This window comes from Solea solea, chromosome 10, assembly GCF_958295425.1.
Source record: "Solea solea chromosome 10, fSolSol10.1, whole genome shotgun sequence".
Lineage (NCBI taxonomy): Eukaryota > Metazoa > Chordata > Actinopteri > Pleuronectiformes > Soleidae > Solea > Solea solea.
The window spans coordinates 6,021,964-6,048,844 of record NC_081143.1 but is presented as its reverse complement, the minus strand read 5'-3'; the positions used below and the strand labels follow the sequence as shown (position 1 = coordinate 6,048,844).

Sequence of the window (26,881 nt, the reverse complement as noted above, 5' to 3'; positions counted from 1 at the left end):
AAGACCATTTGTTTTGATTAAGACTCAGGCAGGACGGTGTTTCCTCTGATAAAACAAGACACACAGTCATCACTTTGTGTCACGTGACCTCAGATCTGCCACGAGACATGACAAATTACACACTGTCTCCAGCCAACTGCATGTGCCACCTGACCTGAGTGTTGTAATCAGGGAAGAAATGATGTACTGCTGTGATGTTGTTTTTCCTATTTATTTATTTAACATTTTGTTGTTTATGCTTTTTATTTTGTGGTTTTATTCAGTTTGTAAAACTGTCACTGTCGTTAAATACATCTCTGCATTTGCATCTTTACCAAACATGAAATTCATGGAATAAATTATTGTCCATGTATGGAAACAAACGTAAGATTAGAAATAGCAAAACAAAAAAAAATTATGAAACAAAACTATTTAAATAAAACATTAATAAAGGATATAACAGCTTTATACTTTATGTGTAGCTAATTAAGCCCATGTTGACTCTATAACACTGATTATCTTGCTTTGATAACCCCCTCAAGCATATTCATGTTGTCACCCACGTTATTACAATGTCACCTTTTCCTGGTCCACAAAAAAGAGCACATACATTTGAATTCCTTTCCATTTACCTGCACTCAAAACGTCAAGTCAAGTGTGGATAAAATAGTTTTTTGGACCCATTTCATTTCAGACCGATCAACTGACAGGAAAGTGGGTAGAATTTGGGAATTGATAAACCTCTTAAGTGAATTATTTTAAACAAAAATCTGACTCTGCATCTGCATCCAGATTTTTGTAATAATAAAAAAAATGTACTATTTGAAGTTATGAGGAGTAAAGTTTAATTCCTTAAGTTTAGATTTGCTTCAGCATTGAACCACAAGTTGTGGAGGACGGAGAACTCATCACACCTGATTGTTCAACTTTGCAAATTTCTTCTCATGCCTCAGAAACGTGGGAAAAACTCAAATTGTGACTAACAATGTGCATAATCTGCTCATGTCTCGTCCAATAACAGTTTTATTTTGAAAGCTCTGACTGGAGAGGTTTATTCTTAATGCAGGATAACTTGACGGAGCAAGTCAGTGCATGTGACTTGTCCCCTCTCCTCTACCTCACAGTACACCTCATCCCAACATCCCAACATCTTTCTCTCTCTCTCTTTCTCTCTGTCTCTCTCTCTGTCTCTGCCCAGTGGTTATCTCACCAGCCAGCAACCTGGACGCTGTTTTTTCCTCCGTGAGTGTGTACAGAGTGCTGCCATATAAGAGCTTCACAGTCGCAGTCGGCAGAGGTGTCAACTCACGTAGCCCAAAAGTGTGGCAGAGAACCAAAACACCACCATTTTGGCAGGAAGTCACCCTGTTTTCAAATCCATAGACGTATATAAACAGCAGCACACCAAGAAATGTGTCTCTTTGCTATAATGTCAGAACATTGCAGGTCTGGAAAAAGCTGTTTCTGTTGAAGCACCTGGGGGATTTGTAAAGGTCACTTATATAAACATTGTCAGGTTCTGGGATATATTTCTCAATCTCTGTGGATTAAAGTTGCAATTCTGAAGGATTGAAATCAACACTGGAGTCATGTCATTTTTGCAGACACTTTTCCTGCCGACATGGCGGCGCAAACAAACCGAGGACATACAAATTATAACACAACAAAGTATGTATGAGCTTATTAATGTATTATCAACTGAACATTAGGATTAGAATGAGCCGGTCGTCAAATACTGCAGTTTGACATTTGCATGCAATATTCAACTTAACCTCCTAAAAGTCCCCAAACCTCACACACTGGAGAACAACCACCGTTTAATCATTAAAACATCAGACGTACATGATTCATTTACTGCATTATATAAACAGCTACGAAAAAAGTAAACCATTTAAAGACACATAGGAAATCCCACACTGAAAAAGTTTAAATACAGTATGTTTCACAAACTAGTGTAAAAGTGATTATGAGTGGAACTGCCAATACTTACTTTTCCAAAGTTTCCTGCAGATCGCTTGTCAGCAGCACAACAACTGAAGCCAGTTCTTCCAAAGTTCAGTTTGAACGCTGAACTCTCCTGAGCGCTGACATTACACGAGGACAGACATGATGAGTTATTACTGGTGCAGTTTATCATTATTTTTGATGCCCTACACGTGTCCAAGAAGGACCTATTGATGAGTAGTTTCATTTGTGGCAGGGATGTCCTGATACATAGACGATGCATATGAACGATGACGCTGTTAACAACACATTTGTGTTATTTCAAAGACAGAATTCTCCAACTGTGTAACAAATCTTATTCTCCCCAACAAATGACTCCGCTAAAAATGCTTTTGCGGATTTGTATTCACATTTTTTCAGTCTGTGCATACATGAAGCTCGCCATATATAGGGTTTTTGGATTGTATCGGATTCTACTATTGGACTGATACCGATACTGACCGATACCCATTCCTATCCCTAATTTGTGGTTCCACAAACTGGATATGTCAAGAGTATAATATATAGTATATATATATATAGATAAAGGAAAGTAGACTCAACGAAACTCAAGCAAATCCAGTTTCCCGTGTCTACACCTTTGACGGTTGTTCTTCCACATGCTTATTTACCCACTTGCGTATCTCGGGTCAAAATCTCAACCTGTAAATGAGGTGGTAATTAGATGTAATGAATTGTTCTAATGTTCCCTGTGACTGTGTTCCTCAAACAAACAAAGTTTCTTGTGAACGGGTAGAACAGGCATCTTAATTGACTTGAAACAGACCTGAAACCCAACTACCGCAAATATTTCTGGAGGCTGCATGAAATTCCCTAAAGGCTGCATGTTAGAGTCCCTGGATCCCACTTTGGGAGCTAATATTAGAACTACAGTGTACAGTAGGTCTATGAAGCAAACAGCTTATGGGGAGATCCAGTCTTAAACACTCTCCTGCTAATAATATCTGCATATGGCCTCCAAATAATGTTCAGGGGATGTTTCATTTGATAATTAATCTCCCTTAGAAAGCAAACGAGTGTCCCACAGTATTCATTACAGGCTGGGAAACACATTACATGGATAAAAAGTAAAATACAGCAATACTTGTTGTTACCTACAGTCGTTTTTGTATTCACCCTGTGTGTTCACACTATTAACGCTATAAATATGAAGTCAGCTTGAGGGTAAAATTCACACCTGAGCCAAAGAACGGTGCAGATCGAGGCGAGGAATGAAAGAATGAAATTCACACATTTTACCTCTGTGCTCTGTGTTTGTATTATAGCCCAAGCTGTAATGTAAACAGTTGATTTAGCGCTTTGGGACTAATAAATTATTATTATAACAAACACACACACACACACATCTGAGGGATCATTTCCATAAATAACATTGGCATCACACCATATACAGTAGTTTAGCTACTGAGGTTTCAGACACACGTGTCAAAGTATTTCACACTTCCCTCAAAATAATAATAATAATAATAAAGAATAATGTTAACAATGTGGCACGATGAGTCACAACATTTGACGGGTATTAAGATTATCATTGTTATTATTATTATTATTATTATTATTATTATTACAACAGAGTAAGGCTGAAATGACAAGCCAAATCTCAGATCAGCCGAGACCTGCGACAAGATGAGGATTTTGATTTGGGCTTCACAAATAAAGAAATACTTCATCTTTTTGACACATCAGCACCACGTTATCTTTAGCATCGAGACATTTGTGAAAGAAACTAAGTTTGTTTGGAAGAAAGAATCACACAGAGCTGGAGGAAATCATCTTTTGTGGAGGAGGAAATGGCTGCTAGTGGTCGACTGCAAGAGTGACGCTGGTTACATCTGTGTGCTGCTGCTATTTAATAATAATACATTAGATAAAAAAAACTTTATTCTCATAAAATGATGGCTTTATTCTTGTAAAATTATGACTTTATTCTCGTAAAATTATGACTTTATTTTCATAAATTATGACTATTCTCATAAAATGATGTCTTTATTCTCATAAAATTACGACTTTATTCTCGTAAAATTATGACTTTATTTTCATAAATTATGACTATTCTCATAAAATGATGTCTTTATTCTCATAATATTATGACTTTATTCTCATAATATTATGACTTTTTTTAATATTATGACTTTATTCTCATAATATTATGACTTTATTCTCATAATATTATGACTTTTTTAATATTATGACTTTATTCTCATAATATTATGACTTTTTTGTGGATGTCAGACTGATCCGAGCCAACAGTGTCTTTGACAGCCCATGGCCAAGGGAACTTGGTAAGGGAACTTGGGAACTTGTAACTGGAGGGTTGCCAGTTCAAGTCCCCACCAGGTCAAAGGGTCTGAGCAAGGTACCCAACCCCCATTGCTCCCCGGGCGCCGCCCACTGCTCCTTCTAGGGCGGTTCCTAGTAGAGGATGGGTTTAATGCAGAGAAAGAATTACCCCTAGGGGATTAATAAAGTATATATTTAAAAAAATAAAAGTGTGATGGACTCACACACAGACTAAAGCAAGGTTAGATTTTCACTCAGAAGTGATTTATTACTATTGTTGTTATTTTATTTTATACTTATATTGGTTTGGTACTATATTGACTCTAGTACTCACTGATACTGTATTACCTACTGTATATTATTTATTTAATTGATTGATTGTTATTCTGTTATTAGTCTGTGTTTAGGGAGTTTTTTTTTCCTGTTGTTGTTAAGGGTTACTGGGGATCATAAATGGGGGTAAAAATCACTGTCTGTATCAGTCTAACTTATTTTATTTGCAGACTGGTGAGTAAACGTATGAAATAAGATTGTACACAGTTCGATACTCACAGACGGCTCATCTTTATCGTCACCCTGTCAGCAGCAGTTTGAATAACTAGGACACAGTGAACACACAGAGAAGAAAACTGATGAGCACAGTGGAAAAAAATCCTCTGTGTGTGTAAATGTGTTGCTAGTAATAGGCTGTTATTGGGTCTCCCTGGCTGTGTGTTCCCACTCCCGTTTGTTATCCTTCTCTTTCCAGCTCGCTTCATCCCTCTCACACATTACTGTCTCGTGTGACCCGCGCAAGACTCTCTGCAACACGGAATCATTTCATGCATTTTTTACTCCAGCTCTGTCACTGTGGTGTGTTCATATGCTGGTTTACATTAGTCACTGAAACACACACACACACACACACACACACACACAGATATATACATTGCCTATCTTATAGGTTGAGGATGGGTATCTAGGCCAAACATTATTATCAGTGTGTGGTAGGCACCCCTCGGGTGTGTTACCATGGTGACCATCACATAACATGGTACTGTATACGGGGAAGTCTATGCGCGCACACGCACACACATCATGGGAATTCGATCACAAATCGATAATCCTGATCAGGCATTGAAATTACCATGGCAACCACCTGAGGGCACATTCTGACGCCAAGCGTGAATACACAGGCACATGGACATGAATATGAACACATGAGCAATGTGACACTGAGATGGTCCATTCCTTTACTTGACCTGGTTACAGTAGAAGTGCACAGAGAGGTTGACAGGACACACACACACACACACACACACACACACATACATACAGTCCTCTACATGTGGTGTCAATGTCCCCTTCTCAAAGTCTCAGCTTTCAGAGTGGGAGACAAATGAGACGTGGAAATGATGTGTCTCTGTTGACTGTAAAACTGTCTTGACAAACAAAGACAAAAAAAAAACCTTGAAAAAAACCTGCTCTTTTTCCTCTTGTGCCACCATGAGGGCAACATAAGTGGTTCCAAGTAAAATGCGACAACCACAGGATGGATTACGGTGTAATCTATGGATTACCAAGTAATAACAACGAACATCGAGTTTATATTATGTGAGAGCTGTCCAGACCCTGAACCAATACAAAAAAAGCAACCTCTGAATCTCACTGGCTTTCGCTGTTTAGGAAAGAGACATTGGTTTTATTGTGAAGGCTTGGATTATTTTTTAAATGTCTACTCATTTAAGTGTTTTATTGCTTGTATACTTTCAATGTTTTAATGTCACAATTGTTTTGATTGATATTTGTATTTGCTCTGTCTGTATAGCATGTTTGTCAACGGAGGTTGTTTTTAAATGTGTTATAAAATAATAATAATAATAATAATAATAATGATAACAATAATCATTTAAAAAAAACTTTACTTATTTGCTCACCATGTAATCTTGCACAGATGGTCACAGAGGAGGTGGCACTGTGGCTTAGTGATTAGAACTGCAAGAAGGTGCTGGGTTTGATTCCCTGTGTGACCTCAGTCTTCCTGTGTGTGGAGCTGATGGTTTCCTCCCACTATCAAAACATGTATAAATGTTAGACGCTCAGTTACAGCAGCTCTGATCAACCCTCCGTCTCACCTCGTCATTTCACTGTGCAACAGTTTTTCATTAACGACAAGTTCCACATTTCTATCAGTCTAAAAGAAATAATCCCACTATCCTCCGCTGTTCTACGTCAACACATTACACCTGCTAAACATCAGCAGGTTCACAGTATAGTACATTTAGCATTTAGCTCACTGAACCACTGTACTGAACACTTCTTAATTCTTGTTGAAATATGTCCTTGTGTTGCCAGTTGATTAGATACACACACAGCTATGAACGAATGCAGTCAATCCTTCTATAAATCTTTAATTCAATGAAAAACAAAACAAAACAACGCTCAGTTTTTATTGTATAATTTTTCGAGAGGTTATTGACCAACTGTGCGTTTACTTTAAAGGCTACGCCACTGAACTGGGAGTTGTTTCCAGTATTTATCCTGCTCTCATTGATATAAATGGGGTTCCTGTCTCGTTAGCCGATAACGACGTTACCATATGCCACAGTTATTGAATTTGTAGCATGTAATTTGAAAACATGCCAAACACAAAGTGCCTAATCGTGGCTTCTCTTGATACATAACCTTTCATTTTCTTCCTGTCATGCCTACACATACTGGGATCTTTGAGATATTTAAATGAACACTGTGTACATTAATTGAACCACAAATTGCAGCGTAGTATATGGAAAATGACTTGTATGGTGAGTCAGGATCAACAGCGTCGGCATACTAGAACGTTCATGCTGCCAGATTTTATTTTAGGCAAACCACTGGAGGGAATCCAGCGTGCAGCGACATGACTCAGTCATCCTTGTGATTAGCTCAAGGAATCATAGTAGTCTGCTGGACAATACACTTCCACATCCCACTCTCTGTCGATCTGTCGCTCGCCTCTTTCCTCCAAACGTGTTTGCTGGCACAGATGCACACACTGGTCCACACAAGGGCACCGCTTTCCCTCTGACATTACATAAATGTCGGGCCATGAGAGACAGAGTTTGCTTCGTGCTCGCCGGTCAGCGGAGAAGCATCTTTTCTGCAAAAGTTAAGTTGCTTAGCAACCTTTGGCCTTGATGACAGGAAATGATGCCATGCTTGTGAGACAAAACACAAGCAGACAGACAGACAGACAGACAGACAGGCAGATAACAGGTGCACATGCGCACACACGTGTGGACATGCAGACAATACACATGCAGAGTGAACCTCGCCGGATTGGCAGATGAGAGGAATAATGAGTTGCGATGGTAATCTGGGCAGGGGTTAAAACAATATATTAATCTTCTCTAATGGTCTCACTGATCTGCGAGTCCATTGAGGATGACCCTGCACACACACACACACACAATGCATGGACTAAGCTGAGAATGTGCTTTGATGTCATGCTGTTTGAATAATAATAATAATAATAATAATAAAAAACACATCTGCTTGCTCTCTTGTTTCTCAGTGTTCCCCCAACCTGCCGCTGAACCCACCGCCTACCTTCAGCCTGTTTTCTCTGTCATCCACCAGTCACACAATCCCACTGACGGGGTGCACACACACACACAGCACAACATGCACACAAAGACACACACACACACAAACACACTGAAACCTATTGCTCAGGGAGGAAGAGCGTTTCTCTGAAGCACAGCAGAGATTTGTTATTATTATATTTGGAGGAGTTAGAGCACCACACAGTGTTCACAGTGTCTCTCTGCACTTGCTTCCTTATGAGCCACGGCAAGTGTATTTGTATGGCACCAATCATACATACAATCATACTAAGTTACATTAAAATCAACATTAAAATTAAAAATGGTAACACATGAAAGTGTGGTCTTTAGAATGCGCCAAGATTATTATTGAAAATCTTAGAGCTTTGGATGCGTCATAGGAAACTAATAAGTTCTAGGATGTATTTTAGTCCAAGACCATTCAGTGCTTAGTAGACCAAGAGTAAGATTTTAAAATCTATCCTTTGCCTCACAGGAAGCCAGTGTAAAGACCTGAGGCCCAGCGTGATGTGGTCCAGTTTCCTGGTATTAGTCAGGACTGTGTCAGCAGCATTCTGGGCCAGCTGCAGCTGCCTGATTGATTTTTTGTTAAGACCTGTGAATGCGCCATTACAAAAATGTAGTCTGCTGAAAATGAAAGTATGAACAAGTTTTTGTCTGTGTCTTGTTTGGACAGAAAAACCTTGATCCCTGCACAATAGCAGCCGGACTGACTCACAGCTTCTAGGTGGTTGTTAAAATTCAGGTCTGATTTCTGGCTTGATTTGTAGTACAATGTACAATGACATGGAGTCAAGGTCAAGGCCTTTGACCTTTGAGTTTTGGGACCAAAAACAATCACTTCTGTCTTGTCTGCATTGAGCTGGATTTGATGAATACACAGTAAAAGTAAGGGACTGTCTTCATGTAATGACGCTGAAATATAAAGTTGTGATATGATGTTGCAGTATGTTAGAAGCTGAGCTAGAGGCAGCGTGTAGATGTTGAATAGAAGTGGCCCGAGAATGGACCCTTGAGGAACCCCGCATGTCATGTTCGCTCAGACTCATAATTACCAACTGAGACAAAGTATTCCCTGTCTTGTAAGTACCATTTGAACCAGTTTAGTGCAGCACCACTAAGTCCCGCCCACTTTTCCAATCAGTCGATCAGTATGACTATGATAAGTCAGTGGTTTTGGATGGATGTTATTCAGATATATGTTATTTAAGACTATAATAAGTGTGGTCTCAGTGCTGTGGTGTGCTCCACATCCAGACTGAAATAATTAAAAATATTAAAAAAAAAGCATGAATTTGTTGATAAACTTTGGCTTGGCTTGGATTGGCTCTTTCCCAAGGTCGGATATGGGCCTGTAGTTCCTTATTGCTGAAGGATACAGATTAGTTTTTTTTGAAGAAGAAGAGGTTTAATTAGTGCTGGTTTCAAGGCCTGGGGAAATTGCCCTAACTGAAGAGAATTGTTTACTATCTGCAATACATCTGAAGCCATGCAATTAAAAAGATTTTTAAAGAAATTCATTCAGGCAGATTATCAATGCAGCGTGTTGTGAGTTTTAGCTGTTGAACTGTTTCTGTTAGTGCTGTATAATCGAGGAGGTTAAAATGTGCCAGATTAACTGGAGAACAAGAAGACTCGAGTGACATCATCATTTTGCCTGAGCTGCAGCTGCAGGTTGCAGAGTCATTGCATGACTTTTTGGAAAGCAGTTCAGCTGGGGCTGAATCTTCTGGGTTTGTTAGTCTGTCTACACTAGAAAACAATATTCTGGCATTATTACTGTTTCTGTAGATAATCTCTGTCTTGCATTTTTCAGTTCCTGGTTATAGATTTGAAGGTTCTCTTTATAGATGCATGTCTGCAGACTCTTCTTTGAGCTTTAATCAGTGTCTTTTTTCTTGCTGATAAGGACTTTGGTCCTAATCAGGGTGATGGAATCAGTGACAGTCATAACTTTGGACCTGAAACTATTCACAAGGTCATCAACAGAAGCGGATTGCATGGTTGGTGATAGTGCTAAAGCCTGGACGAATAATGCGCAGGGGTTTTCATCAATATTACGTCTTCCGATCACCGATTACCAGGGGTGGTCAATTTAAACGAAACACAGTCATGATCAGAGAGTGCAACACTCACCACAACCTCAGATCCCTTGAGACCATTGGATATAATTTGATCTAATCCCAAAATGCCAAAGGTAAAAGTCCTTATGAGACACTTTAAATAAAAAATTGTCAGTACTTTTATTTTGCTTCTTATTTATGTGGCCCTCCTACAAGTATATTAGATGTGCAGCCTTTGAATTGCATAATTCACATCAGATAGTCAAAACAAAAAACATGTATTTACACTTTTGGTTGATTTTAATAAAACGTGACTTATAGTTTACACAATATTAATGTCATGTTGTTAGGTGTCCAAATACCTCAGGTATAATTAAGGAATAAAATGTTTTAACATAGAAGCATAGTTAATACCCCGTACACAATAGGCTGCAAGGGAGTCGTATTTCTTACATTAGGTGAGTCTCTGCCTATCAGGTTTTCACATGTGTTTACACAATATTAGATGGTGAGAGCTTAGTGAATCAAATGCATCCCATAAATATAGTGCATACTCTACCAATAACATTGACGAAAGGATTCAAACGCGTCTGGATTAGACTCAAATGTTAGGTGCCGGTGCTAAATACATTGTGGAGATGGCTCATAAAATGCAGTGTAACTGATGCACCTGTACAGTTCATATTGGCCTTGCTTATTTAGGTTTTGCTATATCATTTTAATGGAATTAACACTGTCTTGCAGCCACAAGACTAGTTTTGTTGCAGTCCCACAGCCAAAAACGACTTAAGACATAAGGACATACCATGATTTCATATGAACAGGGTTTCTGATATGAATATTTTTCTTTCGCCACTAAAAGTTTGTCGTCCCCAATTATTTCTGAAAACCTCTCATTACAAAACACGTACATCAAGGCCGCACTTAAAGACTGTGTGTTACCTTTATTTGTGTGCTTAGTTCAAATACTGATCAAATAAAACTCTACACATTTTATCAGGTCAAAACATTTTAATTAAAAAAAAAAAAGGAACAACTAAGAACACAAGTCCCCCACAGAGACAAAGTGGCAAAGCCTCCAACAGTGTTGTAGACATTCAGATTTCATCCCTTCTATTTTACAGAGGCAAAGGCCGACTCACGCATGCGCATTGCTTTAACAGTGGTTGGTAAGCGGGCCCGTCGCTTGCTGCTGGGGGGGCTATCAGAAATTAGCAAAGCAGCATCTGTCACGGCCGACTTTGAAGCAAGAGTTGCTCACGTTTATGCGATGGCGCTGTGGTATTTGCCATTGTTGGGTGCACTCTGTCCGTCAGAAATCACAGGCAACAGTGAAAACACGTGAACCTGATGTTATTGACTAGTGCCTCTCCTTGGGATATTTGCAAACGGATTTGATTGGCTGGCACTGAGAAAACTGAACGTTTCTCAACATGTGCTGCACGCACAGCGACTCAGCGAATCCACAACACAATTCTAGAACAAGACAGGGCATCAGTTTAAGTGGGAAGCTTTTCAGTCGAGTGTTTGAGTTCACCCTTACAGATTTTGGCCCAACAAGGTTAACTTTGCTCCTGTATGGAAGGAGCTTCCTCTTCTACTTTCTCGGTTGTTGTCTTCTCTTCCTCCTCCTCATCATCATCATCCTCCTCATCTTTGTCTTTGTTCTTTTTATGTTTCTTCTTCTTGTGTTTGTGCTTATGCTCCTTGTTTTCCACTTTTTCCTGACTGCCGTGTTTCTTGTGCTTTTTGTGTTTCTTATGTTTCTTGTGTTTCTTCTTCTTCTTTTCTGCTGTGTTGTTGGTTGCCGTGTCACTGTGGATGCTCAGGGTGGGGCTGCGGGAGGGTTGGCTATGGGACACACTGGGACTGCCACTCTGTCCTCTCTCTGGTTCCGATCCCTCACCTTCGCTGTAATCGGGAACAAAGGCGGCCTCGTCTGTCTCACGGCCCAAGTCAGAACACAAACGTTGTCTCCTGGGCTCCGGGCCACGACTCCCCTCTCGTCCTCCCCCACCTCTGGCATCTGATAATCTTTCTTCCTTCCCTGTCACTCCTCGCCCCTCATCTCTTCCCCCTCCTCCTCTTGCCTCCTCTCTTGCAGTAGATCTCCCTTCATCCCTCACTCCTCTGTTCTCCTCTCTCACTATTTTTGGTTTGGTTGGTTTTTCAGAATTTGACTGCGACACCCTGCTACCTTTACCCTCGTCCCGTGGTGTTCTCACTTTCTTCTCCTCCCTCAAACCTCTCCTCTCCTCTCTTACGAAATCCCGGGCTTCGGCCCTGATTGGTTTAGTTGCCTCACCCAGAACCTCTCTGCCTCGGCTCCTCTGAGCGGGTGGTGTCGGCTCCTTGGGAACATCAACTCCATTTTCCTGCCCCTCTTCATCATCCTCTCTCTCCCACTTGGAGCGAGGAGGTAACTGAATGAGTGGTTCTTGCGTTGGTGCAGTGCTGATTAAGAAAAAAAGATTTAACAAAATATTTAAGGTGATTGTATATAAAATCTATTCATTTTGATAAACCGTTATACAACAGCCAATAGGGCTGGGTACAGCACATAAAATATTTATTGATCAGGTATATTTTGAGTCCATCAATTGACTGATTCATTCTGCTCTAAGCGACAGAGCCAGGGTTCACCCAATAACAACTAGCTCCAGATCAAAACTCTAATGTGACTGTAGGGGTTTCACAGTAAAAGGCCATCCCATTATAGACATGGTGAAACTTGATATAAATTTAATAAAGTACTAATGGTGCACATTTTAAACAGCTCCCCCTGAAAGACATGGCACTTGACTTTGCTCTGCAGCTATTTTTGGCACTTTTCATGTCAAGCTAGAGAGAGCAGTCGGAGAGCGCGCAGGCCTCCACCAATGTTGCTCAGTTTCTATTAAATCCATCCACCCATACTCTACCACTTTATCCTCCATATGAGGGTTGCGGGGGGTGCTGGTGCATATCGCAGCTGACATAGGTATTCTATTCTATTAGTAACTCTATGAAATTTAGAGGGAAAATCTTGACCCAGTGCAATTGTATTTCAAACCCCCTTTGGTTTCAATTAAAGCCTGAAGGGAATTTGGTTTAGCAAATAAAACAATGGCTGTGTACAAAACATATGAAAATTCACAAAAAGTTCAGCGATCAACAAGTAGAGACACCACAGACTCACCTGGTAGAGCTCACAGTGTGACTAGTCAGAATCTTTCGACTGATCCGTGGTTTTTTCTTCACAACAGACCCTTCGCAATCTTTCACTGCTGGAAGCACAGGAGGGAATAGACATGGAAATAAGACTAATGAACATATAATAAGAGGGCATGAGACACAATCAAAGTTATCATCTCTTCACACACGCATTCACTGTGATTCTAATTACCTTCTTTCTGAGCAGCAGCTGGTTTCTCTCCAGAGGGGACACTCCTTTCTGTTCTGTCCTTGGACACACTCCTGGGAAATAAGAGAATATAATTACACATATTACAGCTTTGTTTACAGATAATAACACTGACACCACGCTTTCAAGCAGGAGACAAACATGTAAACAAACCTGTCAGATTTAGCAGCTCTTTCTGACCCTTCACCTCTCTCAGAGGGCACGCTTGGTTTCTCTGGAGGGTCCGTCTGTTTCTTGGTGACAGCCAATTTCTCACCAATGGTCATTTTATCCAGACAGACAGACCGCCCTGCTCCACCTACTCCACTTCCTCCACTGGAGGTCTTTCGCTCTGTCCTCACAGTCCTCTCTCCTTCGGCATCTCTTTGAACTGTAACTGCTACTTTTTCTGAATTTGAGCCTGAGACCTTGTCCTTCTCTCTGTCTGACCCAGGGAGTCTCTCTTTGTCAGATCCAGGGAGTCTCTCTTTATCAGATCCAGGGAGTCTCTCTTTGTCAGATACAGGGAGTCTCTCTTTGTCAGATACAGGAAGTCTCTCTTTGTCAGATCCAGGGAGTCTCTCTTTATCAGATCCAGGGAGTCTCTCTTTGTCAGATCCAGGAAGTCTCTCTTTGTCAGATCCAGAGACCCTGTCCGATACAGGGATCCTGTCCGATCCAGGGATCCTGTCTTTGTCTGAGGCAGAGACTCGGTCTCTGTCCCTGTCTAAGCCAGAGACTCTGTCTCTGTCCCTGTCCATGCCAGAGACTCTGTCTCTGTCCATGCCAGAAACTCTGTCCCTGTCCGAGCCAGAGACCCTGTCCCTGTCTGATACCCTGTCCGATCCAGAGACCCTGTCTCTGTCCGATATCCTGTCCGAACCAGAGACTCTGTCCCTGTCCGAGCCAGAGACTCTATCCCTGTCCGAGCTAGAGATCCGGTCTGAGCCAGAGACCCTGTCCCTGTCCGAGCCAGAGACCCTGTCCCTGTCCCTGTCCGAGCCAGAGACCCTGTCCCTGTCCGAGCCAGAGACTCTGTCCCTCTCTCTGTCCGAGCCAGAGACTCTGTCCCTGTCCGAGCCAGAGACTCTATCCCTGTCCGAGCTAGAGATCCGGTCTGAGCCAGAGACCCTGTCCCTGTCCCTGTCCGAGCCAGAGACTCTCTCCCTCTCTCTGTCCAGTGCTGAGCTTTTGTCCTGCTCTCGGTCTGAACCTTGTCTCTCAGCAGATGCAGGCCAGTCCTTTCTTCCAGCTCCATCTGATGTGCTGCTGGATCTGTCTCCTTCCGATGAGTTGATAGCAGCTGATCGGTCTGAGGTGGAACCAGTTTTCTCAGGGCCTGATGGTGCTCTCTCCGAGACTGGCGTATCAATGCTGCCTTTTCTCCCAAGATCCCTGTTCAACTTAATCCTCCTTTGGGGTAGTGACATCTGGAAATAAACAACAAAAACTCATTATGTGCATCTTTGACACTGTATTCAACAGCAACTATAATACTAGGCCTGTCACTTCTTACTTGAAATTCAATATTTTGAACATGGGTATAGAGGTCAAATTCATGCTGCACTATAATATTAAGTAGCACCCCTTAGGTTCCAGCAGAGGGCACTTTTAAGGTTTACTACTGTAATATCATATGTGACAGCGACAGCACAAGAGAGACCTGTTCAAACACAGTGACTTTGGCGAAAGAAGGCCCAGCAGCATAGCTGGAGGTAAAGCCCTACATGAGGGAGACTCCCCAATCTGCAGATGGCAAGCCACTGCTTTGGTGGATGGACATGGATGCAACAAGTAGCTGCAACTCTGTACGCCAGCTCACAACTGTGTGTGTGTTCCAGGGACATCTGTGCGATCTGAGCATGTGTTCTCATCTACTGGTAATATTGTTAATAAAAGGAGCGCCGCAGTCAATCCCTTTCAGATTGACAGACTTGTGTTTCTTGCAAACAACATCAGAAATTAAGTTGGGCCACTTTCCGTGACTTTAGAACAATATATTATTATTATTTGGAGCTTCCTGCTGTTTAAGTGATTTTCCTTTCAGGGAGAGTTTATTCTATCCAATTTCAGTGCTGGATGAATATGATAACGCTAGCAGCAATGTAAATTAAGTAAGAATTATTAAAAGTGTTAAAGTAATGAAAACTGTTCTTGGAGTATTGGTGGAGCAGCCCGGGCAACTCTTTCGACTGTATTCCAACGAATTACAGGTCAAAAATTTGTTATAACTTAATTGTTTTTAAAATGTGACAGCCATATTCAACACACATACCCAGGCAGTGACAGTCAAACACAGTTGTAATACTACAAACACTGCTTATAAAGGATACAATCATTGGACAAAAAAATTTACCAAGTTACATTTTTAGTAGCTATTAAGTACTACGTTGAAATATATTTGAATGTTTATTTCTTTATTTTTTAAATGCTAGCATAATGCTTGTTAACATCACCAACCAAATCTGTAGATAATTCCAATTCATTAATATATTTTCCTAGAAAACTATTTGGGCAATAGACCCACCGGCAGGTCCATCAGAGGTCTGATGGGTCCCCGATCTGCCTCTCCACGGCCCATGTCGCGGCTCCCTGGAAGTGGAAGAAGACCTGGTCTGTCTGAGTGCGGATGTCTGTGGAGCGGCATCTGGTGAGAAAGGTGTGGGTGACAGAGGACGTCACCACCAAGCCCATCAATCCTCCTCAGCTTTCCGGGAGGAGGTCCAAGTAAAGAGCGGCCCTCATCTCCCATTCTTCTACGACTGTCCGCTGGTGAGGGAGGTCGATGAAGGAGTGGGAGTCCATGTTGATGAGTCATGGGAAGTAGACCACCACTAGGTGGAAGATCTCTTCTTCCCCGAATGTCATGGCCAAGACGGGGACCGTCATGAACAGAAGGAAGAGGTAGAGGCATGTTCTGGGAGGACAGTGGAGGGGTCTTAAGCAGAGGAGGCCTAACTGAAGAGCTTTTACTCTTGTCTTTTTTAGGGGTAGTTGAGCTCAAAGCATCTTCTGATTTAGTTTTAATGGTCTTTAATGGTTTAGCAACAGAGGAGGAGGAGGAAGATGAATCTTTCTTTTTGATGGCCACCCCTTCTACAGACTTTTTCTTTACCTTTTCACTTTTTGGTTTCACACTCTCTGTCTTCACTTTAGCTTTAACCTTCTGACCCTTATCCTTCTTAGTTTTGTCAGACTGTGTCTTTGATGTAGCCTTGGTCGAAGGTTTAGCTGGTGCAGCAGAACTTTTAGAAGCTGGAGCTTTAGCGGATGCAGAACCAGATGCAGGTTTTGAGGAGACAGGAGATGTTGTATTGAGTGAGGGGATTTCATCCATCGGTTCATCTCTGACAGGAGTAGCATCACCTCTGTCTGACTGATTTGAAGCCTCCGCTTCCTCTCCAGTCTTTTTTCTTTTCAATTTCTTTGTTTTCAAGACTTTGTTACTGGACTTAGTCCCAGATGAGGAAGAGGATGGAGGATGGTGAGGGGGAGCACCTCTCTCTTCTCTCCCTCTTCTTCCTCTACCATGGGGAGAGTAATCTCTTGATAGTGGGGACATTCTATCACGCACCCTGTCCCTGTCTCTGTCTCTGTCTCTGCTGCCACGGCCTCTGTGATGCATTGAAGGTGGTTGGCCGTCATAGTCTTTGTAGTATTTGTTGTACCAATCTGTGTATTCTTTTTCCCATTGTCGATACCTTTCCCTCTCCCAGCGATCATCACCTCCAGGGCTTCTTCCCTTAAGCTCATATGGTGGCAGCTCCCGAGGTGGTAGCTTCCGCCCCCCTGGGCTGCGGCTTCGGAAGCCCCCAGGGGAACGAGACCGTGACCTGGACCTGAAGGGTACTGCTCCTTCTGGTCCCTCCCAGCCTGGACCCCGATAGGAGGTAGGAGATCGTGGTGAGCCAGAGCGCCGGTACCCGTAGGACCGCGAACGGGAGCGGGATCTTGTCCGTGAGCGTCCATAACTGCGTCCATTGCGTCTGGAGTAAGGGGAGCGGGGATAAGACCGACCATGGGAGCGTGAACGGGAGCGTGATCGACTGGGGGTATAAGAGTAAGACCTGGATCTGGATCTTGAGCGACTGTAAGAACGGCTGAACGGAGAGCGACTGTACGACCGGGACCTAGACAAGGAAATGGTTGAGAATAGCAAAAGCAAATTATGTTAAAAAAACAAAGATTATGCATAGTTCATAAACAGGAGAACATGACTAAAACAATTTTAATATCTTTTCATGAAGTTACCTGGAGAAAGACCGTCGTCGTCTCTTTGGGGAATTTCTGTACTTCATAAGTTCTTTGTGGAAGTCTTGAGTAAATTCATCTAGTTTGGAGGTGACTCTGTGGAGGCAAAGACAAAAAATACTCAAAGCGATTCCTGTACGCATATTTTAATCATATTTAATTTAGATTCAAGATTAAAGATTTCTTTATTGTCATTCCAACACAAATTAGGACATGAATTTAATATCCAACCATGCGCAATATTCTTTGTATAAATCAGTAGTTGCTTAAATACCCAGAAACACAAGGTAACAACTCACTTGTCCTGTCTGTGCCGCTGTCTGTAGAAATCGTCCTTTGAGAGGGGAGGCTGAGGAAGGGAAGGTGGAAGATGGGGTAGATGGGGCTGGGTACCAGGGGGAACCCATGCATTGAGGTTGAGCCCTGGTGGTCCAGGGGCATAGATAGGCTGGGGTTGGTAACCAATTGGAGGAGGACCAATAAGGCCGGGGCCAGTGGTGTATGGAGGGGGGTAGGGCTGCAGTGGGGGAGGATACAGGGACGGAGATGGATATACTGGAGGAGCGGGTGCAAGAGGTGGAGCCGTTTGGATGTGGGTGGGGGGGTACTCTCCTCTACTTCTGTAGGACCTGGTTAAAAGAGAGACAGATAATTGTCAGACTGAATACAACCCTAATTGTTCAAACTGCCCCAAAGAGGAAACTCACCTCTCCCACGGTCTGCCTCCCCCTCTCTGAGAGTGATGCGGCCTTGACTGGTGACCTAATCAGGCAGAAACAGTTTTAGTAAGCTGCTGATGGTCTTTCCTTTCAAGGTCAATTAACCTCTTCATTATATATATATATATATATATATATATATATATATATATATATATATATTATATATTATATATATATACACACACACTCATATGTACATACACATACATATATATACACACATACATATATATTTTTTTACCTGGTGGATTAGGCAGCCTTGCAGGTGGTGGATGGCCAATAAGTGGTAAATGGAAGGCCTGTTTAAGAAATCAGTGAGATAGATGTTACCCTCAAGAGCATGTAGTAATTATACACTTCAGTGAACAATAAAATTTAAAAAAAATAATAACTCACATGTGATCCACTCTCTGAGGTAGTTTCGGAGGCTGCTCTCACAGGTGGTTCTGGATCTATTTCACTAAGACACAAACATGCCGACACATGTCAAATTCCCCATTTTGAGTATGTGGTTTCATATATTTGTGCAGACCATCTTAGATTAAACTTACCCTGGAGGGGGTGGTTCACCCTGGCTGGAGGAGTGAATCGGAGAATGATGGTCAGCAGCAGGTGCAGGGGATGTTGAAACATCTTGACCATCAACAGCAGTTGCTTGAGGAGAACTAGGAGCAGTGGATGTATCAGCAGGAGTAGATACAGGGGGCTGGACCTGTGATTGAGGTGCAGCTGTGGGTACACTTGGAGGTGAGGGAATGGCATTTGCTAGCAGTGGGTCTTGCTGTCTTGAGGGCAGTGGCCTGGTCAACTGAGGGCGCGGTGGCGGCAAGGTTGCATGTTGGACCTGCTTGCGAGATTGTTTGGTGTATCCCGTCTCATTCTTAAAGTTGTTTACAGCCTACATTATGTAAATGGAATGATATTGTAGTTTTTAAATCAAGTATAACAAGCCAAGAGAAATACATAAAGAGACACGCAAATAGCATGCATTTCAAGGCCTTACCTGACGAAGAAATTTGTTGGCAATTAGATTATCAGGTGAAACATCCGACTGCTTACATGTGAAGCAGATATGCTCCTCCGAGTCCAACAAGGCAGTCCTTATACCTGGAAAAAAACAGACCTTATTTAGTTGAGTCCATGTATTTCAAGTACAACATGTTTTTAACAATTGATCACAAAGGCAAGAGAATTTCCAATCAGACAAAAAATCGGTTTAAACAAATGTACTATGGCTCTGAACTGATTATTATTATTTTACTAAACATTGACACATTAGGACAAAAAAAACCAACTCACATTCATCACAGTAACTGTTCCCACAGCAGGGTATAACCACAGCATCTGTCATCAAGTCATTACAGATTGGGCAGAGGAGTTCATCAGGGATTGGGTCTGAATCGTCCTCAGATGATGACTGCTCATGAGGAACAAAGGGAGGGCGCTCTTTCTTTCCTTGAGCATATGCTTCCCTGAAAAAACATATTTGGATTTTAAGTTAAAGGGCTTTGATATTGGCAAAAAGAAAGCAACAGAAAGCAAAAAGAGACAAAGTTGACAAAGTTTACAATTACACTTTGTGTACAGATCTGTATTTGAGAATATCCTTTTGACACATACGCATCTATCGCAGGTATTGCGTATTCTCCAGTGCTGGTTAACATGGCTCCTTTGGTGCCTGGCTCAGCTTTCACCATGAAGCTCTGAGGAATACCTTTACTGGTCTTTACCGGCTTAGGAGCCTCTACACTCTTATCCTGGACCTAAACAAAAAAATGAAATGATCACCATTTTGTAGGTTATACTGCAATTAAGTAAAAAATTAACTACACGGGGAAAATGAAAACAGCAAGTGATAAATACCAGCAGCATGGGGCACTGTCGAATGTAGTGACCAGCCTTTAGACAGCGAAAGCAGGTATAATTAGCGGGTGGAGGTCCCACTGCCTTCTTGGAGTAACTAAAAAGACAAGTTTGTTTTTTAAAATGTTTTCATCAGGAGGTAGTACATTTTGTATAAACTAATAATAATAAAATGGAACAATTTATTTGCCCATCATCAAAAAGGAGCAAGGCATATGCATGTGTTTGAGTACTAACTGTATGGGGTCATATTGATGGTTGGACTGAGACATCATAGCTTTGATCTTGTCTTCCTCTGATGCATTTGCATCAACCAGATTAGCAGTCTAAAAGTACATAAGCAAACCAAAAGAGCAAGATGTCAACGAGAAAAAAGGACAGAAAATGAAATTAAGTTTAAAAAAATAAATATTTTCTCCAAGTACAGCCTGTGTCTACAGAAACAGTACCTTGGCAAGTTGGGCGAGTGACATAGAGGGAGAAGAATCGGTCTGCAGGAAAATCAGAGTACAGATAATAAAGGTGTTAACATGATATCTAATTGATGTACAGTGGAAGATAAGAGCCCAGATAGTTCCACACCACATCTGTGTCCAGTTCTTAACAGTCTCCATTTGAAGAGCTATTCATGGTTTTCCCAGTATTTAAAAGCATGAAATAACTCAAATATGAGTGAGTAATTAAACATTGACATGGATAACTAAAACAATGTTGTAGAAAACGTTAATGGAGTAAAATATTCCTCTTGGACTGCGTCTATTTATACATGGGAGATTTCTTAATTAGATTGAACGTTAAAATTAATTACTTGCAGTTTACCGCACAAAAATGATTTCTAAAAACGACAGATTATGTCCTTCCCATGCAACTAATTTCCAAATCCTGTATTGATAAAACATTTCTATTACAATGCTGGAAATAAGATATACTGAAAAATAACATTCATTTTTTAAAATTATAACTGTCTCCCTCTGGAAACGTAAATAAAAAGTCAACACCACTTCAATGTGTACAAATTAGGCCGCATTAACAAATGATTGAAGTGTTTAAATGCAAATTTGGTAATATAGAAAAGCAAACGTCTCCATTAAGGCTTCACTATCAATTCAAAATTTACAATACCAACATATCCCTGTAATGATATCTTAAAATAGATCCTGCTACAATGGGGGAAAGCAATTCCCTCAAAGGAATAATTGACATTTAATTTAAAACTGCAGTTTCCCTCCAAAAGGCCGCAATCATTCATGGTTGTTGCACTGGCTGCCCATCAAATGAGGTTGTCGCCACTGTGAGAAACTGATCAAAACAATTTTATGACCGCAATCAGGAAACCAATTAGCAAGCAAAACGTGTTGGCAGGCCCTTTCAATTAAAATAAAAGTCCAAACACTGTAGCATGTCAAAGACGAAGGGCTGATAAGGCAAACAAATAAGGAGATGCTGAGTTAAAATATCCCAATTGGGGAAAAAGTGAATAAAACTGTTAAGTTCCAAACTATTCCCTGAAGCTGCCAATATACCACTGCAGAGTGAATGGTAAAATAATGTTTCTATAGTGAAACATGAGAATTAAGTCTCACATTAGGACAGTGAATAAATATTCTACAAAAATAAGACTGTGCCGCCAATTTCTTTTGAAAAATATAAGAGGAGGTAGACAAGCAGGTGGAGTCCATCACAATATGCAGGGCTCAGAGGAAAACCTGGGTTTTGCAGAATGCCGTGGAGGGAACACACAGGGATCTGGTGCAAGTGGTTCTGACACTGAACCACCGAACAACTTTATTGACAGGTTCTGCAGCTTACAGCTTACAGGACACACTACACCAGTATACGTCTCACTGCAGGAACCATGGAAGGCCTCCAAGGAATGACAAGATGTCATAGTACTTTGTGATCAGGTGACAACACTGTATGTCAGTGGCCAAGTCACAGCATCTCACTCATTAAAACTAGTGTCTTGCTAATGCCCCAAACCCCTGTTGTAACAACACAGGTTGAATTAGTGCCTGTTTTTTTTCCAAAATACATTAAGAATTTAATTCAAAAACATTAAACTCAGCAGGATGAAATCTCTGAGCCTTTACGGTTATGTGCAGTCCATCGAATATATATAACATCTTCATGTTCAAATTGTACAAAAAAGACAGTTGACACTGAAAATTTTACTTAACATCATATTAGAGTATATTAATGTTTAGCAGGGTAAGTTCTCAAAAATATAAATCTGTGACTCTGTTCCACTCACATAACTTTAGTATTGTAATTGTAATCAGAGTTAATTACAATCAGTCTCAGCCACACTTAACTCCACTGGGTTCTTAACCCACATAAATAAAATATTTTCACAGAAAATAAAACGACAGTGATCAATACAAAAGTACCATGTCTTCCTTTTACAAACCCCTTTAAAAAATACATTTGTCTGCCCTGAAGCAGGCTACAAACCATTTCAATATGAAACACAGTCAGTGACAGTTTAAATTAATTCACAGTCAATTAAAAAGTGGCAACAGTTAAACAAATGGTCAGTTCAGAGCATTCAAAAACAATTATGACTAGTCTGTTGTTTCTCATCTCTCTGAGCCACAATCTAAAACTTTTAATGTGCTAATTTCAAAACACAAAACCTTTTAAAAGAGAAACAACAAACTACTTTAACGGTGGTGACTCCAAGAAACCCTCCCCAAAAAGACTTCGTATAACACATAGAGGCTGAGATCACAACACAAATGGAGCCAACAAACAGTGAACAGAAAATACACAGGGCTCAATCATTTTTGACAGAATTAATACTTTTTGATAAAGGTGACTAAAGCCAGAAAGAGGGGGAGAGAGTGAGAAGTGAGAGGAGGACAGAGTGTTTTTTTGGGTTTGGTTTACATACGGGTCTAGATGATCCCACCACAGCTGTGTCAGAACGATCTCTGCAGGAACAAACAGAAAAAAAAAATCAGTTACCAACTTCACAACTGAAAACAGGATCAAGTTCTGAGCTATCAATATATATTAAAAGCTGCAAATTATACTTAAAAAATGCATTACCTATAGAGCTATTCAAAACTACATTACTTGTGAGCGTACTCCTACAACTCAAACATAATCCAAGTATAAACTTTATACATACACAATGAACGTCCTGCCAGCAGGTTTTACTCCACCGATCGGAGTACGGCGGACAATCACGGACGAGTGTTTTGGAATGTGGGCTTCATCATCAGTATATTCTGGAAAACATGACAGAAATCATGAGAAAACAAACACATGAAGAGAGGGCACATTAATTATATGTGGTGCCTGAGCAAAGAATATTTATCTTTTAATTTATAAAAAAGCCAAACCAGTTGTTCAAAATTAAACATTTTATAATGCATGGCATTGAAGAGTTATCACCATATTTTCTGGCATAGTTATGTATTTTAATATCATTACTTGAATAAGATATGTATCACCAAAACAATGGAATACCAGAAAAAATGGCAAAGACATTTTAAAGCACATACTCAAAAATGTTTACAGGTATTGTTAATCTGATTGCCTACAAACAAGTTATTTGAACACAACCACGGTGAGTATTTTGCCCTATTTTAAATTTTTTGGCAATTGATTTTATCCTTAAAAATTATAAAAATATTTGTTAGACTAACAGAAAAGGTCAAAACTAGTTTTCAACTTAAAGCCCCAAAACTGTTCCTTTGTAGAAAGTAATTAGTCTGCAGACAACAAAAAACTATTTCAATGGGAACTACAATTATAATACCATTTTTCATGCAAACTTTTTTGTGCAAACTTGCACAACTTTGATCTCAAGACATTTGACAAATGCTAAGTGCACCATTTTTTAGTTTTTTGGGTGATTCATTTATTTCATACATTCGTTGTTTAAAATACAAAATCCACATGTATATTGAGCATGTTTATTAAAGCAATTATTGTAACATTTGCATTGTTAGATTCAGACGTAGAATAGAAAACCAACAATACTATAAAAACAAATGACATCATATATAGAATCACAAAACACGTTTTAACTACAAGTCTACTGTTTACAGAGACAAACATGTCAGCCTGTCACTGACCAACACTGTCAAATATATGACAAATTTGGCCTACATTTTGTAACTTGTCAGTTAATAACTTACCTTCTCGAGTTTGCGCATTGGTGATCTGCAGGTCGCAGTCTGTGGCCTTGAGGCGCTCCCGAGCCATAATCTGCCGTTTAAGCTCGTTGAGAGTGATGTGCAGCCCATCGAAAGTGACTGTGTTGTAGTCCAGTTTGGAAGAAAACTTGTAGTGAACACACGACATTTTAACAGCTCTAAGCACTATACTCAATTAAGCACAAGGGGAAAAACCAAAAACCACAGGGCTGGTATGATTACAAAATAAAACAGCGTCAACACTGAACATAGGAGACTATATATTGTGTTTTTAATATGTAAACCTTCTTGATGTGCGCTAAAACACTGATGACAGAGAAAGGGATAATATGTGGATGGGTTCAGATCGCAGATGTAGTCACAGTCTTTGTTATTGCCAAAGAAAAATGATCGAGGTGCGAGGCCAGAGCGCCATTAAGCGGCGCCGTGTGTCTCGCAAGTTATTCAAAGTCCGGAAAACACAACAGGATGCCACCGAATCCAAGAGAGTCCATGTGGCACGATATCAATCTTTGCTTACGGGGAATAAAATGAGGCCAAGTCCGTAGTGAATTGTCCTTGGAGGAAAGCCCGGGCCGCTGCGCCACCAGTGGAGCTAGCAGCGGGCCTGGGGTTGCCTCACCACCAGTCCTTAGCTTGGTCTGCTGTAAATAGTTTATATTACAAGTCACACCAATACGACTGAATAACCAGAAAGTCCACAACACTTCCGCAACGAGTCCACAGTTTCTGTCGCCGCTCGACCTCAAATATAATACACTAGAAACCCGTATATATCGTGTCAGATTGGTGAGTTAGCTAACATGATACAACGGCTCCCTCTACTAAACCAAAATAAGTGGCTATGCTAACACGGTCAGTCACTTCAACTGTCGAGTAGTCTCACAAAATCCACTAGTTACGCAGTCAAAACACAAAGATTCCTCTTCGGTCCACGGTTGCGTTTCGCCACGTAATGCGTTAAGTTGTTTATCCGGTTAATTATTCAAGTTAAATCCATAAAATCCTCCCCGGTGATGGTTCGTCTCCTCGCTGTTTCATCAAAATGGCGCTGGACGGAACCGGATGTGGCCGCAAGGATTCTTTCTACAACACGAGGACAAGATTTTCATATTATATTACAACTTCCGACAAAACAAAAATGAACGAAAGACACAATGGAGCAAACATTGAGTATTGGTATTAAAGTATTAAAATATCATTACATGTATTTTACGTACTTCATGTTTAAAACAGGGGAGTAATACATTACAAGACAGTCTTGTGTCGATACACCAGGTATGTGTGTTTCCGAGACGATGCAAAGGAGCCGATTGAAATAGTACATTTATTTCGCTTTATCATTTATCATTTATATAGTATTATTATTGTTTTTTTCTAGCAGATACTGGGTTTGATTGACATCCTATTTGTGTTCAACGGTAGCGTGGCCGAGCGGTCTAAGGCGCTGGATTAAGGCTCCAGTCTCTTCGGGGGCGTGGGTTCGAATCCCACCGCTGCCAAGAAACTTTATGTGAATCTGAAATAAGTCCTCATAATGAAATTTGAAAACCATGTAACATAGCTTTAAGGCACTGAACCGTTTACACGCACTCTCCGTCAAGTAAATCATAACACACATATTTTTTTTATTTGTTTTTACAGCTCAACCAACTTTTCTGTCATTTTCCAAACTCACTGCTTTCATTGAAAAGTGACTAAGTTATGAACATGAATAAAGCAGTAGTGTTGATGGTGGAGACCCAGACAGTAAGTATACTGAGTTCACATTTATTTATGTCTAAATGCCCCCAATCATGTTTGTGTCAAATTACTTTATCATACCATAACCTGACTTTCACACACGTAGCTACTGTGCAATCATATACTGGAACATCTGCCATCATATGTGAAAGCTTTCTCAAGGAAATGTTAAACACTTTGCACATAGCCCATGGATGGGAGATCCAATTACACATGGCCATAGGAGACGAATCATGGACCCATTTTAATGCCAGGTGTAAACAGTCATGCTTAACACTGTCCACTTATTGTGGGATCTAATATTTTCTGGGGGAAAAGGGGGGAAAATAGATACATTTGGAATCATCACATCTATTGAGTACACTTTTTGGCAGTTAGTGAGTCAAAATGCTCTATCAGCCTTTAATTCTAAGTGAAGATATTGGTTTATACACTTGATGGTGTTGTCCAGGAATATTTTCTATCATCTGCATAGAAAAATCACAATTATACAAGGATCTGGAACCAGGAATGGTTTGCATAGTTAATAAAGAACCTTTTTGTGACAGTATAAACTACCATTCTGTTCCAGGGAATCAACCTCAAAGTCCAGACTGGTGGTATTGTTGTTGATCATCCCTTAATAGCCACAGTTTCTCCCCTTTTTTCAGCGTCTACTTCAAAGTACAAAACAAAAGTCTTCTGGAGCTCGTCTTTAATAGTCCCCTCAGTCACTACATCTAAAATCTAACCGACAATGTGTGACTGAATGGTGCTGCTGCCATAGTAACACATCAGGTTTTTAGAGTTTGGCTGCTGTTCTGCTGCCATTGTCTCTAATACACATAACCAATGCGTGTTCACAAAC

At 40.7% G+C, this 26,881-nt stretch overlaps 1 protein-coding gene and 1 non-coding gene across 4 annotated transcripts; one reads left to right on the top strand and one right to left on the bottom strand.

Annotated features, from left to right (window-relative positions):
• Window positions 1-10,901: 10,901 nt before the first annotated feature.
• LOC131466556 (E3 ubiquitin-protein ligase RBBP6-like) lies at window positions 10,902-25,361 on the bottom strand. 3 transcript variants are annotated; one of them, XM_058639861.1, is made up of 20 exons: window positions 24,274-25,361; window positions 23,259-23,358; window positions 23,019-23,058; window positions 20,578-20,619; window positions 20,366-20,454; window positions 20,129-20,225; window positions 19,886-20,028; window positions 19,565-19,737; window positions 19,269-19,372; window positions 18,817-19,163; window positions 18,662-18,725; window positions 18,507-18,564; window positions 18,251-18,305; window positions 17,843-18,172; window positions 17,544-17,639; window positions 15,820-17,422; window positions 13,467-14,722; window positions 13,296-13,366; window positions 13,089-13,176; window positions 10,902-12,364 (listed from the first exon to the last, which is right to left on the bottom strand). In XM_058639861.1, exons 1-20 carry the CDS (start codon window positions 24,437-24,439, stop codon window positions 11,473-11,475), a joined length of 5,814 nt encoding a protein of 1,937 aa, XP_058495844.1. In that variant the 5' UTR covers window positions 24,440-25,361; the 3' UTR covers window positions 10,902-11,472. The 3 variants fall into 3 exon arrangements, with proteins under 3 accessions (XP_058495844.1, XP_058495845.1, XP_058495846.1); XM_058639862.1 differs by having other exon boundaries at window positions 13,089-13,173; XM_058639863.1 differs by lacking the exons at window positions 10,902-12,364; window positions 13,089-13,176; window positions 13,296-13,366; ... (12 more) ...; window positions 20,366-20,454; window positions 20,578-20,619 and having other exon boundaries at window positions 21,874-23,058; window positions 24,274-25,360.
• Window positions 25,362-25,711: 350 nt separating this feature from the next.
• trnal-aag (transfer RNA leucine (anticodon AAG)) lies at window positions 25,712-25,793 on the top strand. The gene has a single exon. It is a non-coding gene; the product is annotated as a tRNA-Leu (tRNA).
• The last annotated feature ends 1,088 nt before the right edge of the window (window positions 25,794-26,881 follow it).